General features: G+C 42.3%; 1 protein-coding gene across 5 annotated transcripts in view; it reads right to left on the bottom strand.

Moving 5' to 3' along the window:
- St7 (suppression of tumorigenicity 7) overlaps positions 1-11,127 on the bottom strand; it is a 204,880-nt gene extending 193,753 nt beyond the window's left edge. For 4 of the 5 annotated variants that reach the window (XM_090333191.1, XM_090333194.1, XM_090333190.1 and 1 more), the window contains exon 1: positions 10,971-11,127. In XM_090333191.1, coding sequence (XP_090189317.1) covers positions 10,971-11,121 — 151 coding nt within the window. In that variant the 5' untranslated portion in view covers positions 11,122-11,127. Of the gene's footprint in view, positions 1-3,076; positions 3,278-10,970 lie in introns of all 5 variants that reach the window. The other variant, XM_090333197.1, reaches the window with a different exon arrangement.
- Between the last annotated feature and the right edge of the window lie 5,457 nt (positions 11,128-16,584).

Below are 16,584 nucleotides of genomic sequence, written 5' to 3'. Positions count from 1 at the left end.
TGAGAACTTAGCTTTGCAATAGGAGAAGGGCGGGGGAGGAGGAAGGTGCAGAATGGAGATTCTAATTCAGTACCTGATGCTTTCAATCACTAGCTGGTACTCTACCACTGACTCACACCACCACTACCAAGACTGAATATTATAAGTAATCAGATCCTCAAAATAAGATAAGGATATATCAAATAAAAATATAGACATTAGTTTGAAGGTGTTCCAAAAAGCCAAGCCTGACATAATTTGAGTATCAAAGTGACGATAACAAGTTATAGTCCACTAAATACAACAGGAAACCAGATAGTTTGCACTAACATAAAGGACTAAGTTAATATAGTAAAGTCTGATGAGGAATTTAGAGTTTCAAAATCCTTCTCCAAAACTACTTATAAACCTCAAAAGTAAACAAACAAATAACTTCATGGCACAGAATCCTTTTGGAAATAGCCTCAATCAGGTGATCAAAATGAGAAAATTATGGGAATCACTAAGATTCACATAGTGGTGCTCAACTAATTTCTGATCAATCAAATTAATTTCTCATTTTTGCAGTATACTCTGATCAAGAGGAAATCTTTATTCTAAAAAAAAACATTAAAAACTATTTCAGGGGGCATCATAAAAGAAATGCAAATGAAAACAACTCTAATATTCCACCTCACTCCAGTTAGAATGGCCAGGATCAAGAAATCTAACAACAAATGTTGGCAGGGATGTGGCCAGGAGGGATTGCTACTACACTGTTGGTGGCAGTGTAAACACATTCAACCACTGTGGAAAGCAGTATGGTGATTCCTCAAAAGACCAAACATAGAGCTCCCCAATGATCCAGCAATCCCACTACTTGGCATTTACCCAAACGTCCAGAAACAAGGATATACTGAAGCCACTAGTACAACGATGTTCACTGCAGCATTATTTACCATAGCGAAGATATGGAACCAACCCAGATGCCCCTCAGTAGATGACTGGATCAACAAGATATGGTACTTATACACAACGGAATTCTATGCTGCCATCAGAAAGAATGACATTGCCCCATTGGTAAGGAAATGGATAGATTTGGGGAAAAAAAAATCATATTAAGTGAAGTAAGCCAGACTCAAAGTAACATAGGCTCAATGGTTTCCCTCATTTGTAATAATTAGTACACATCTAAAACTCTCCTAGCAAAGGATTACTATATCTCACAATCTAGGTACATAAGGTCATATAGGATGAGACTAAATGAAAGGAACTCTAGGATGTTGTTGGGGCCTAGCCTCCATCTCTGAGGCCTGATTCTGGCTCAGCTGCAATTAAAGGGCTTTGACCAGGCATTCGGTTCTTTTGCATACCTCTCTTAAGGCATCTCTGTGTACGTGACTCGATTGAACCCCCTGCAGTTTCGCAGGTCTCGCAGCAGGTCAAGTCTTGCACGCTTTCCTGCACCTGTCCTGCCCAGTACCTGAAAGCCCCACCCAGACCCTTAGTGGTAGCACAGAGGCCCTCTTCCTATTGGCTAGCTTCTCAGTGCCCACCTTCTCCTACCCTAACAGTATATAACTAATTGTCTGACGCAATAAAAGAGGAGAGCATCAGAGAGCATCAGAGATCAGCAGAGATCAGCAGAGAGATCTGATGCGCTTTCATGGTTAACACTGCTTCTGACTCAGCGTGGTTTTTTCTTCCCCGGTGATTGGGGGAGGGCTGGGTCTTCGACACTTACCATCTCGCTCGGCTCCCGGGGACTACAGGCTGGCCCTGTGTGTCCCTCCCCGTTCCCGTGTTGCTGCCCCGGAGAGGAGAGGAGCAACAGGATGTGATTGTTGTTCTTAGTGTACTATGTTATTTCTCTTCTCTTTTTTTAGCCTTTGGTTAATCTCATATTGTTACTGTATCTGACTTTGTTACATGGTACATTATATATGCATTTATTTATTGGTCTTTATTTTTTGCCAGTCCTTGGGCTTGAACTCCGGGCCTGAGTACTGTCCTTGGGCTTTCTCAAGGCTAGAGCTCTACTGCTTGAGCAACAGAACCATTTCTGGCTTTTTTTTTCTATGTATGTGATACCGAGGAATCAAACCCAGGTCTTTGTGGCCAAACTCCTGGCCCTATTTATTTGAAATAGGAAAGGGAAGGAGGGAAAACAAGATGTTTGGGAGGGTGTGGGGGGGAGAGAAATGGGTACAAAAACATGAGAAGGAGTATCAATGTGTGAGAAGTAATGCACCTACTACCTGGCAAATGTAACTGTAACCCCACTATACATTACCCCCAAAATTTAAACAAAAAACTTATTTCAAGGTTCAGGAGAATGGCCTAGTGGTAGAGTGCTTTCCTAGCATGTACAAAGCCCTGGGTTCAATTCCTCAGTGCCACATTACCACATACAAAGAAAAATCCAAAGTGGTACTGTGATTCACATGGCAGAGCACTAGAATTTAGTAAAATGTGTCCAAGGACAGTGCCTAGGCCCTGAGTTCAAGCCCCAGGATTGGTGGGGGAGGGGGACCTACTTCAAAGTATGCAAGGACCACAACAGCAATGTATTCTCAAAGGTTGAGGGGGGCGCGGGGGAGGTGGTATACTAGAATTTCATCTTTTTAGAAAATGGTAGAGCATATTAAAGTAATTGTTAAAGCAAAGGATGTATACACTAAACCAGAATGTACAATTTTTCATTTAAGAGAATGAGTGAGGACTGAGAGAGGGACACTCTATAGTTGTCCCTCTATCAGCTGGTTAATCTCATATAGTTGTCCCAACTATCAGTTGTTTCTTAGAACCAACATCACATAGAAGACCACCAGTTTATATAAGAGAATTCAATGAACTAGGAAAAATACCCAGCACCTTCTGAAGCCAGGAGGTGACACTCATTGACACACCAAGTTGCAGAATAAGACTCTAGAGTGAAAAGGGAAGGTCCACAGGTACCAAGGGATAGGAAGATGAAGAAATAAATGGGGTGCTTTATACTGGTTATGTGGGCAATCTGTGATGACATAAAAGTAGATGTAATGGAGTCATCTGAATTTCATAAACATCAAAATTGAAGACTTTTTTTTAGATAAGAACAGGAGCAGCAGCTACTTACATGGATTAAACCAGTAATACCAGCTTCTATGGAGTCAGAGTCCAGGAGAATTAAGGTTCCAAGAAATCCCAGCAAGACCTTAATCTTAAGCAGCAAGCCAAATATGATGGTGTACACTTGGAATTCCAGCTTTGTGGAAGGAATAGGTAGAATCCACATCTAGCATCCAAACCCAGCCCAGACAAAAACTTGAACTCCTATCTGAAAAATAGCACCAAAAAGAAAAAAATGCAGGAGATGTGTGTTAAATAGTAGAGCCCCTGCTTAACAAGTACAAGGCTCTGAATTCAAACTCCAGTATCTCCAAAAATAAAATATGAACATATGAATGTGATGAAAATGTTGTATGAGGTAAAGAACACCCTGAAGCATGAAGTATGAAGGAAAGTAACTAAGCCTGAAGCTTAAAAGTTCCACTGAGCAAAAAACAGAGGCCTACTACAACTAGAATTTGATATCTGCACCTCATTTGCTAGGCAACAAGGAGAGTAAAGATTTGAAAGCAATACCCTGGTTGTAGGAAAGATTAGAGGCAGGAAGATCAGCTGGCAGATTACCATAATAAGATTATAAGGGATGAAATAAAGAAAGCTGTAGAAAGTGAAGGTACAGTTCTGAGACATTATAATTTTTGACAAGATTTTCTACCTAATTACATGCAGAGAACAGATAAAGATTATTATAAGCTTGGCACAGTACAGATCCATAAGGAAAATGAGCTGCATTAGAAGGAAGATAAGAGATGAAGCTATGACTCTCTAGCTGAGCATGATCTCTCAATGATCCTTTCTTATCAATAAATTATTCTTTACTGTTACTCTGTCCACAGCTTTGTAAATAGTCCTTTTATTAAATTCTTAATTACTTTGGGTGTATAATCTATTTTCTGTTAGGACATTCATAAATAAGAGTGCAATGGGGGGTTGGGAGGGAAAAACTGGGAAGAAAACAAGGGAAGAGGTGACACTATTCAAAAAGAAATGTACTCAGGTTGCGAATGTACTCAGGCTGTATCTTAGTGGTAGAGTACTTACTTAGCATGCATGAAGCCCTGGGTTCAATTCCTCAGTACCACATAAACAGAAAATGCCAGCGGTATTGTTGTGACTCAATAGGTAGAATGTTAGTATTGAGCACAGAGAGACTCAGGGACAGTACCCAGGCTAGGAGTTCAAGCCCCAGTACTGGCAAAAAGAGAAGAAAAAAGAAGAGTAGGAGGGTGGAGGGGGGGAGGGGAAGGAGGAAGAAGAGGAGGAAGAGGAGGAAATGTAGCCATTACATGACTTATGTAACTAACTCCTCTGTACATTACCTTCATAATAATAAAAAAGTATTTTGTTACATTTCTGAAATGTTAATACTTTTTGCTAAGCAAAAAATTCTGCCCAAACCAAAATGGGAAAAAAAGATTTATTTCATCTTGTTTTAAATAAAATTCCAATTATGGAAGGCAATTGTATACACACAGATGCACATACACCCATGTACATGCATGTACACATACACACACATACATACACACACACACACACACACACACACACACACACACACACACATTGTGGACAAAATAAAAATAAAAACCAGGTCAAACCGATTCCTTTTTTTTTTTTTTTTGCCAGTCCTGAGGTTTGAACTCAGGGCTTGGACACTGTCCAGGCTACTGCTCTGCCACTTGAGCCACAACTACACTTCCAGCTTTTTCTGTGTATGTGGTCCGAGGAATTGAACCCAGGGCTTTGTGCATGTGAGACAAGCAACTTACCACTAGGCTATGCTCCTGACTCTTGTATGTGATCCTTGACAATTCTAAATAAATAACATAAAAAGGGAATCAATTGAATCAACCAGGTATAATGAACAGCAAAGCAGCAAAACAGCATGAGGGATACACAATAAGCAGTGACTATCAAACAAGAAAGGAATTTGGAAGAGACATAAATTGTCTTCTTACTCCGGAAGCAAGAAGAGCAGAAGTTGGAAAACTGTAAGCAATTTACTAGTAATACATCAAAATGGCATTGCAACTAAGTTAAAAACAAAACCAAAAATATGTTCCCAACTCTAGATTATACGTAAATCCGTAAGTCCAAACTATTCATGTTGAAAGTCTACCTCTATGCTTTTGTGTTATGCTTTAGTGTCTTTACTGCCATTGGTGCCACTGTTAAACCTTTTTTTTTTTTTTTTTTTTGCCTGTCCTGGGCTTTAGCTCAGGGCGTAAGCACTGTCCCTGGACTTTCTCAAGGCTAGAGTTCTACCACTTGAACCTCAGCACCACTTCTGGCTTTTTCTATGTATGCAGTACCGAGAAATTGAACTTGGGTCTTTGTGCATGCTAGGCAAGCACTCTACCACTAGGCAAAACTTCCGGCCCTGATAAACTTTTTTTTTTTTTTTTTTGCCAGTTGTGGGGCTTGATCTCAGGGCCCAAGCACTGTCCTTGAACTTTTCTCAAGGCTTTTTTCTATGTATGTGGTGCCGAGGGATGGAGCCCGGGTCTTCATGCATGCTAGGCAAGCACTCTACCACTAGGCCAAACTCCTGCCCCACTCCGTTAAACTGTTTTATAATAACATAGATAGGACTTGCTCACAACCTAAGAGATTCCTTCTAAGTTATGTCACTCTATAAGCTTATTTAAAAGATCTTTTGTTACATTTGGAGAGCTAAATCTAACTTGGGAACCAAAGTTAAAGTTTTCCACAGATAGTATCTAGCACACAATTTCCCAGAAATCAGAGGGGAAAAATAATACTATCTCAGATAAATGTTATCTTGTTTTGCTAAAGTATTTATTAACTGCATTTGAACAGTGATTGCTCTGGCCATGACCACAGCCAACAAATACTTAAGAGCTAACTGAGTATGTCAGTTTCTTATTTTAGCACAGTAGTACAGGAATGTCTGCTATCTTTAAATGATGGGTAAGCATAATACATGAGCAACTGTCCTGCTACAATGTAACATCTAGGGTGCCAGTAGTTCCTGCCAGTAATCCCAGCTACTTGAGAGGCAAAGAGCAGGAGGACTATGGATTGAGGCCAACTAAGGGATTAAGTTAGTGACAATCCCCACCCCACCCCAAGCTCAACTGATAAGTTGATCATGTTAGTGCATGCCTGCAGTCCCAGCTATGACAGAGACAGCAGATAGATTTAGCTCATAATAGGACCCAGGCGAAAATACAAACTCCTACTTCGAAAAATAACTAAAGCAAAAAGAGGTAAAAGTATGCTTCAAGTGGTAGAGCACCTGTCTAGCAGGCACGAAGTCTTGAGTTCAAACCTCAATATCACCCTCACCAAAAAAAAAAAAAACCAACATGTTTTCAATCTTCTAGAAAGCAGTCCTTTATAAGTATCTTCACACTGACACAGCACAAACACAATAATAAGGATGAAGGGAGAGATTATTTCATGTGTACAACACATATACAGCAGGGTGGTTCCAAGGTTCTAACAATCAGTAACCCTTATCCAGTGTAACTGCTCCCATTATATATCTTCACCTGTCATTTCACTGTAAGAGCCAACTCCCTGTAGGGAAAGCAAGCTACTATAATGCTTTGGATTTAAATTGTATTTTATGGTCTAAAAAAAAACACTTTCTCAGCCAGGCATGGTGGTGAATGCTTGTAATCACAGCACTCAGGATACAGGGCAAGATCATTTCTCTCAAGGACAAAAGGAAAAGAGAAACACTTTCTTATTCACGAGACCATCTCCTATCTCATTCTAGTCTAGGGACTCATTTTATCATCACATGGAAAAACAAGGATGGTCTATTAAAGGCATCGATGTAGATATTGCACTTCCAAATGCACATCTAGACAGCAGTTTTGACACTCCCCATGGTGATGTTTATATTACATAGTCTTCTTAGTGTTTCCTGGGGAGTAGCAACCACTTCCTGTCACTATACTTTCTCCCTTGTCTTTAAACTTTTGCTAGATTACCTCTACAATCTCTAAGTTTCAGACATAAGAAAAAAATAACAAGCTTTGTCTTAAAAGCTGAGTTCCAACAATACCACTCCAAATTAATAGAATGAAAAACCTTTAAGGAAATGAAAAGACCAAATTGCCATCAATATTGGAAATCCCTGAAGACACCCAATCTGAGTCGTGCATGATATATTTTCACGTGCCACCACTGAGGGCAACCACATACAAGGTAGAAATACAAACATGAAAAAGCCAGCCCTTACTCTCACACTCTTCAGAGTGAACTAGAGAAAATCTTTTCCAAAAGTTTGGAAGTTCTCATCCTCATTCATAAATGTAGCATCTTTCCCATAAAAATTCACCTTAATACAGGAACTTGTGCCTCATATCTATAATCCCAGTTACTCAGGAGGCTGAAATCAAGGGATCACAGTTAAAATCTTCCCAGGAAGATTCTATTTCCAGGTAAACAGTTTGATTTTGAACTACCCTTAATCCACACATGAGCACAACAGTAAGGGATATAAACAGACTCATTCTTGCTGGGAAAAGTTCACATGAGACAAGATATTTAAAAGGTATGGCTGAACATTAAGATCCTCACATGATTTATGGTTCCCTGAATCTAACCTGCACTCACACATCTGTACCTCTGTTTAGATCTACTTTCAGCACCCAAAGTCAGAATGACAATTCTCACTCTCTTGAAGCTCAGTTCAGAGGACACAACCATCAACTTCCATTATTGGAAGCTGTATTCACATTACAAAACTCCTTAAGCCTGAGTCATACAAACTTGTACATCTTTCTCCTCATAGCACCTGTCACAACACCCTAAGCATAAGAAGGATTCAAGAAAAAAAAATTAAAAATCTACTTAAGCACATTTGCCATAAAGACAACCAAATGAAGTTAAAAAACACTAAAAATGCCACAGGTGATCAGAATATTGAGGGGAACCTACCAAAGAGTTATCCAAAAGCAACACAGAACATTTTTTTTTTCCCACCAGATTCTGGTTCCCACAGGAGCGGACAGGATATGTCATAGGATACTAGACCTCTGACTACTTCACAGGGAGGCCTGTGCCACTTGCAGCTTCCATAAAAGCAGTTCTAGACTCAACAGCTTCTCCAGAGAAACACATGCTTCATCACAGAAAGAACACATCTCACCCCCTGGGCTAAAGAACGTAACTAGTGGGCCATGAGTGTGGCGTATCGAGCCCTGGGTTCAATTCCTTGGAACCACATACACAGAAAAAGCTGGAAGTGGTACTGTGGCTCAAGTGGTAGAGCTCTAGCCTACAGGCTAGAGCCTACAGGCTCACGCCTATAATCCTGGCTACTCTGGAGGCTGAGATCTGAGGATTGGTTCAAAGCCAGCCCAGAAAATACAAAGCTGAGAGACTCATCTCCAATTACTCATTAGAAAATGGGAAATGGGGCTGTGGCTCAAGGGTAGGGTGGTAGGTTTGAGCTGTAGAGCTCAAGGACAGCACCCAGGCCAGAGTTCAAGCCCCATGACCCACCCCCCACTCCACACCCCCCCCCAAAAAAAAATGCTCAAAAGCAGTGCCTAGGCCCTGAATTCAAGTCCCAGAACTAGTTCTATTAGAACTCTTTTCCATGTCCCTGCAAGAATAGCCATTCTTATTTTACCTATAGGGGACACTACCATGTAAATTTCCCAGTCTTCTCCCATATAAATTAATAGGGAACTTATTTCCAGAGGATGGAGAACTGGCAAAGACAAGAGGGAATTAACAGGCAATCTTTTGTCAGATTTCTTAATAGAACTTCACACTTTTTGCTTAAAAGCAAAGCAGAAAGGACTCTATCTGCTACTGAGTTAGTTTATTGCCTTAATTTCACAAATTTGATGCTAAAGTCCCCCTTCCTACACTATATTCTCATAGGAAGAACGGAGAGGAGAATATTCTGTGTGCTTCTCCTTTCTAAGATGTACAGAAAACCACATGGAAAGCAGATGTGGAGCATCATCGGGAAGGAACCACAGGTTCACCCTGTCATGTGTCCAAGGAAGTGCAGCCTGGATGGCCTGTTCATCTTCAAACAGTCTTACCTCTTAAGAGCCCAAGTAAGAAATGGTCCTACACAAACTGACAATGCTGTGAGACCCGCTAGCTTCAATGCTGCTGGAGAAGATCTAATGCTTTATGTTAAAAACTATAGCTTTTCCTAATAAGGCACTATGCTTCCTGCCCATTCTGGGATGTGATCTTATGAGTAAGTATGTACAGATGAGTGACTTATTTTAAGCACTTGTAGTATACAGACACAAATCTTGAAATAAAAATTGTAAATGTGTAGCGAGAAATATCCACAAATTTTTAATCATACAATTTTCTGTGGAAAAAATCCAATGTACTTACCAATAAATATATACACATGTTCAAACGACTTTTTAAATATGTATTTATGTTTGGTACTAGTGTTTGAACTCAGGACCTTGTGCTTGGTAGGCAGGTTCTCTACCACTTGAGCAATACCTCTCAAACAGCTTCTTAATAGTGTGTGACTTCAGGAGAACAAAGTATTATAAAGATCTAGTTGACTGAAGCAGGAAAGACAATGGAATAATAAACGGCCACCACACCCTAAAACATGAAAAGCCAGAAAGCCATTATCCTTGGAATAATGAGATAGTTCAGAAGATGGAATCCTACCTGGCTCCTGGGGATTGTGTCCAAGGGATAATATCAAACAAACCTGAGTTAAGTTTAAGTAGGTAAAAAGTTCCAATTAAAGTGATTAACTTTAATGCCTTAAAAGCACAAAACGAGAACATTTTAGCCATTATGCCACAGGAAAACCCATTTGCAGACCTGCTTTCTCAAGGTATGCGAATGACACACTAAGAAATACACATGAATATGTAAATATGAGTATCTCTCCTCCCCTCTACATTCTATTAAATGCTATAATACATATTAGTACATAATATATACTTGTTATGTATATTCTATACAATTATGTATGTCATCATTATATATCATAAAATCTGTAATTCAGGACTCAAAAGATTTCCCGAATTACTGAGAAATAGATTTTTCAAATCTCTATATTATATGCATGTATGCAGATATCACGAGGAACCCATTCTGTTTAAAGGGAGTTAGGTCTAAGTACCTTGAGTCTACAATTATGCGCACCAGGGAGGGGAGGTGACCCTCCCTTGGCACGGGGTGTGTGCCCAGGCAGAGAGCGGCGGCTGGCGGGAGATTTCTCCCATGCCCTGGGACCGAGTGTGGAGGGATCGGCGGCGAGTTTCGGGGGGACCCGGGGCCGGTGACCGCGGGGGTCTAGCCCACCCAGCTTTTAGGGGGTCACGGAGCCCACGGAGGTTGTTTGAAGACTTCCGGCGCCTCCCCCCACACCCGGAATTCCTGACACCTGGCGTTTGGCGACCTGACACGTCGCGGAGTCCTCGCCACGACATCTGGCTGCCCCCCACCCCTAGCCGCACAGGCCCGGGACACCGCCCGGACCAGACCGGGAGGGTGCGCCGCCCACCCAACGCTGAGAGGAGGAGGAGGAGGAAGAGCCCCAGCGGGGTTCTCCTCCGAGGTCTCCCCCAACTCCCGATCCCCGGTCCTCATCCGCCTCCACCCCCGGGGCCCGAGAAGGCCAGCGCGTGAGGCCACCCGGACGCCGCGTGGAGAGGACGGCGGCTTCTCCCCGTGCCGCCGCCGCCGCCACCTGAGGCGCCTGGGGCGTCCGCGGGCCCAGGCGCGTCCCCGAGCGAGCGCGCGAGCGCACGCGCACACGCGCCCCCCTCCCCTCCCGGAGCGGACGCGCCCCCGCGCTGCCGCCCCCGCCGGCCTGGACAGGGAGGGGGGGCGGCGCGCGCGAGAGAGTTGCACTAACTTTCCGGAGCTGGGGGAGGGGCGGGCTCGGGGCGCCCCGCGGCGGGCCGGGGCCTCACCTGTGCTCAGATTGTCGTTGATTTTCAATGGCACCCGCAGCACGTAGACCAGGAAGAGCACCAGGAAGAACCACACGGTCCACAGATACGTCCAAGACCAAACGATGCAGGACTTGAGCAGCTCCAGAAAGCCCGTGGCCGCTTCAGCCATTTTCCAGCGCCGCTCTCCGCCGCCGCCGCAGCCACCGCGGCTCCCCGTGTCGGCCGCCCGCCGGGATGATTCACCGGCCCCGAGGCGCCGCTCGCGCCTCAGCCGGGGACGCGGGCGCGGCGGGAACGCTGGCGGGCCGCCGGCCCAGCGCTCGCTCCTGGGAGGCCCCCGCGAGTGGCGTTCGTGGCGCCATCACGTGGCCTCGGCCCCGGCACGACCCGCTGCCATTGAGGTTGATCACACCCAGGAGGGCCGGCCAGGTGGCCCGGAGGGAACTCCCTGCGGAATAAGCGACACAGCCTCAGGTCCCAGGTTCCCTCCCCAGCCGGGCCGGGGGCGGCCACTCTCCCCGCTCCGCCCAGGCAACAGGTCCCACCATCCACCCGGCTCTCTGGGGAGGGAAACTGAGGCGCTGCCCCGTTTGCCTTGGAGTCGATTCCTCTATCCTCCACTGCCCGCTTCCCCCTCGGGATTTGGGTGGAGTGGGTAGCCACCTGATAGGACTTGGGCCCCTGTCACCCCCATCAGGGAGTCTGGCCGATAAATCAAGATTTGGAGGACCGAAGTTATTTACCTCCTGTTCTGTCAACTCCCCCCCCCCACCCTTTGGTTTGCCCAAAGAAATCTCCACAAGATGTGTATTTACTTACCTTCCAACTTTTCTAGCTATCAATCTTAGCTTTTTTTTTTAAATGTAAATGAGATAGTTTTGGCTTCACTACCATTTACCTGAAACAAAACAATAACGAGCCTTTTGTTGTTGGCTGCTAGTATGCTGCGTGAGAAGTTGTGTTTCTTTTATAAATCTTTTTTTTTTTTTTTTTTTTTTTGCCAGTCCTGGGCTTGAGCTCAGGGCCTGAGCACTGTCCTTGGACTTTCTCAAGGCTAGAGCTCTACCACTTGAGCCTCAGCACCACTTCCAGCTTTTTTGTATGTATGTGGTACCAAGGAATCGAACCCGGATCTTCATGCATGCTAGGCAAGCACTTTAACCACTAGGCCAAATTCCCAGCCCTCTTTTATAAATCATTTTATCAAATGACATTTAGGGGTTTTCTGTCAGTAGATAAGTTAATGTGTTTTAGATGTTAAAAAAGCGGGGGTGGGGGAAAAGCAAGTGCAAGCTGGGCGCTTAGCTACTTAGGAGGCTGAGATCTGAGGATCAGTTTGAAGCTGGCTGAGGCAGGAAAGCTCTTAAGTCTTATCTCGAATAAACTACTCAGAAAAAGCCATAAAGTGGCGCTGTAGCTCAAGTGGTAGAGTTCTGGCTTTAAAGTAACAAAAGGCTCAAGGATAGCGCCCAGGTTCTAAGTTCAAGCCGTAGGGCTGGCAAAACGAAATAAATAAACCAATTACACGTTTTCCTAGTCTACAAACCAGAATATATTTAGAATTCTGAGCACTAGGCAGAATGTTGCTAAAAATTTTACTTTTCTTATATTGGGGATCAGAACACAGTACCCCCCCCAAAGTATGGCACCTCCTTGATCTGAGTACTGTAAGAAGGAAAACAGAAATACCTTCCATCCTTTTGCCTTTGCCCTCTTTTCCACCAAAACCAAGCAAATTGTAGAAAAAAAAGAATTTCCCTTCCCCAAGGGATGTCATACATAGGAAACCTACTCTCCCTCACAGCAAGCAATAAAAGTTAACAATGTCAGTCTCTCTCCTCCCACTTCTCTATTAAAGACCTTCTCTGTGGATCCGCCAAGTAAAGGAATGCCACTTAGAGTCTAAACACCCAGGCCTTGCTGGGTTCCTCTCTGTCTGTTACCATGAGAACGTAGTCTTGTCCAGTCACATTTCTACATTGTTGGTTCATTCTTCCCTGGGTCTTTGAATTTTTATTTCTGGAGACTCCTTTGTCAAACTTTGGTTAAACACATTTGTTATATTGTTTTGTCCTGTTAACTTTGGAGGTGTTGGCTGTGGTCCTTCAAAATGGGTGAGGAAAAGTATTATACTTCTTCAATCCCTCTCCCCGCCCCCCAGACAAATACATGTTTGTAGTTTTCTCTGTAACAGCATAAGCTAATTTAGCTTGCATTCATACCATACATACTACAACTAGTTTCACATTTTCAGCAAATTTCAGCCTTACTTTCATCCACTGTTTGTCTCACACATTTGCTCCACCACAGTGACATACAGGCCAGAATAAGGGAAGTTGACTTATTCGTACTTTCATCACAGCACATACTTTACAGTAGCACATTGCCAAATGCTTGTTCTATCAAATTGTAGTCACAGAATAATAAACAACAGGAGTATATTATAAAACCCCCATCCCAATCTCTGCAATTTGCAGAACTAGGATGCCCTATGCTTGAATGAAATGAGTATCTCAAAGGCCTGGTATTTTTGCTGTCACTGCCCTTAGGAAAGAGGCATGAATATGACCCAATTGCACCACAAGTTTGTAATCGTCTACTAGGTCCTCCTCAAGGGTCAGCCCTATATTGCTCACCTTTGTCTCTCATTGGTGCGTACTAAGGAGGGGGGTAAGTTTTCAAAGCAAGTCTTGGAATCAAAAGGGGAGTGACCACATGATATCTTGCAAACTTCAGTTACTTCAGTATATCTAGAGTGTAGGGTGCTTACAGAGTGTTATGGGAACAAAGCTAAATCCAGAGGCCAAAAGGTGATTTTTTTTGTGTCTTGTAGAAATGCTAATGTTATTTGGTGGCATGACTTGTACTAGTAGAAATGACAATCCACACAGCTGAAGAAAATGGAACTTCAGAAATATTTAGAGCTAGATGCCTGTGGCTCAGGCTGAGATTGGGAAGGTCATGGTTCAAATCATTAAGTAAGGATAGTTATTTATGTCATGTATTACTCACCAAGGTAGGATATTGACCAGTGAACCTGTAAAGTCAACTAGTGAACACATGCGATTGTCTTTTTCACATGAAAATTAAAATTCAAAAGAAATACTTCTTGTGTTTAAAGCTCGGATGAGATTTAAAAGATACTTGTATAAATAAATTCCTAAACTTTTACTAAAGTATACAATTAAAGACTACTATTATATACATGTTCCCAAGTATCATTTATAGAATAAGAAACAAGAAATTTTGAGGAATTGAACATGTGCAAATCCAACTAAGTTAGTTTTGAGAGCCAGTATGAATGGAAAAACAGGTTTACAATGGAATTTACCATTTCTAACTTCTTCAAGCCAACTTACTTTCATAGAGTATTAAACATATAGAATTAGAACTATCAATCTGTATATAGTGGAAAAGATTCAGATTAGAAGAAATCTTAGGAAGTATTTTCTCAAGCTGTAATTTCACATGCATATGTAAGAATGAATTTCTACAATAAGTACATATCTATCTTAAGACAGTGAATGACCTAAAATAATGAGGTTTAAATTTTATGTTTTGAATTATCCTGTTTCTATGTGAAATAAGCCCATGGAATATTTTTTAGCATTCCTGATATTTAAAAATCAAAATTACAAATATATAGACATAATATTTTATTACATAGATTATTATGTATCTATGACATACAAACCCTCATCCTAATTTTGATTATGTTCTAAAATCTAAGTGCCAGTGATTGTATATAGAGATTCCCTTCTTGAATACCTGTTTGTTAAACACGTCATTAGAAATATGATGTAAAAATCAATGTTAATAAATTCTTTAATTAAAAAAATTACATTTATAAATCTGTTGATATGTAGAATAATTCTGCTAATAAGAATGTGGAGTAGAAATGGATGAGTGGACTAAATCAGGTCACCTTAACTATTTGGGAGGTAGAGACAGAAAGATCTCCGTTCCAGGCCATCTGGGGCAAAAAAGAAGCTCTAAAGACTCCATCTCAAACAATGGCTGAGCATGGTGGTATACAACTACATTTATGTTAGTTATAGAAGTACAACTAGGTGAAGTGATGCTTGCTGGTCATAGGGAATCACAAATAAAAGGATCCCAGCAAATTTCAGTGAGACACTATTTCAAAAGTTAGCAATGCAAAAGCTGACTAAAAGTGTACATCAAGTGATAAGAGTGCCTGCTTAGCAAACTAAGGTCCTAAGTTCAATTTCCAGTCTCCCTCTCCCTCTCCCTCTCCCTCCCTCCCTCCCTCCCCCCCCTCTCTCTCTCACACACACACACACACACACACACACACACACACACACACACACACACACAAAAGCAAAATAGCAAAGAACAACAAAATGTGTCTGGGCTTGCATAAACCTGCCATCCCAGCTACTCTGGGGGTAAAGGTGGAAAGATTTTGTTTGCACCCAGCCTGGGCTACACACAAGTGAAGACCTGGCCTGGAAAAAAAGAAAAAGATAGAAGGAAAGTGAGAAAGGAAGGAGAGAAGGAAGGGAGGGAATGAGAGAGACAGCCAGGGAGGGAATGAGGAAGATGGAAAGAGGGACTAGGAAGGAAGGCCAGGAAAGGTCTGAAGAGAGATGGAAAGGAGGGACTGGAACTCAACCTGACCCCTTTTCTATCCTAAAACTTGGATCTAATGTCATACATTCTGACCTATTCCAGTACCAATGAAGCACTACTCATTTTTAAGAAGTAAAATTCCTCTGAAAGAAATGGAAAAGTCAACACATCCTTTACCTTTACACCGCAACAGTATAAATAGGAAAGGAGACCAGAAGATAATCGTGGAGATTTAAAAAAAAAAAGAAAAAAAAAATCTGGGCCAGGAGGAGTTTGGCCTAGTGGTAGAGTCCTTGCTGAGATGCACAAAGACCCAGGTTCAATTGCTTGGTACCACATACAGAGATAAAAGCCAGAAGGGATGCTGTGGCTCAAGTGGTAGAGTGCTAGCCTTAAGAAAAACCAAGGACAGTGCTTAGGCCCTGAGTTCAAGCCCCAGAACTGGCAAAAAAAAAAAAAAAAAAAGAAAGAAAGAAAAAAAAGAAATCTGAGGGATAACAAGAAATTTATTTTAGGCAAATCTTTCTCTACTACTACACCTTTCTAGTCATGACTATAGTCCTTACTACTTTAGTACCTTGTTTCTTTTTTGTTGTTGTTTATTTATCTTTTGCTGGTTATAGGTCTTGAACTCAGGGCCTGAGTGTTGTGCCTGAGCTCTTTCTGCCTTAAGGATAGTGATCTACCACTCTGATCTACAGCACCACTATTGGGAATTTTGGTGGTTAATTGAAGTCATAAGAGTCTCATGGACTTTTCCTGCTTGGGCTGATTTCAAATGAGGATCCTCAGATCTCAGCCTCCTCAGTAGCTAGGATTGTAGGCATGAGCCACCAGCAACTAGTAGTGCCTTGTTTCTGAGTTTAACTATACACAAAAGGTAGTAATATTTACCACATTTTTAAATTCACTTTACTTATTCTTTACTATGCTGTCCAGTCTCCTTATTCTTAGATACATTAAAATAAATTAGCCTTTCTTCTGAGATTTCATGTGTCTTGGAGCTTGTTCTCAGGGCCTGGGCACAGTCCTTGAA

The sequence above is a fragment of the Megascapheus bottae genome, chromosome 5 (assembly GCF_031878675.1).
Source record: "Megascapheus bottae isolate mThoBot1 chromosome 5, mThoBot2.hap1, whole genome shotgun sequence".
Lineage (NCBI taxonomy): Eukaryota > Metazoa > Chordata > Mammalia > Rodentia > Geomyidae > Megascapheus > Megascapheus bottae.
This window is presented reverse-complemented; position numbering and strand designations above follow the sequence as displayed.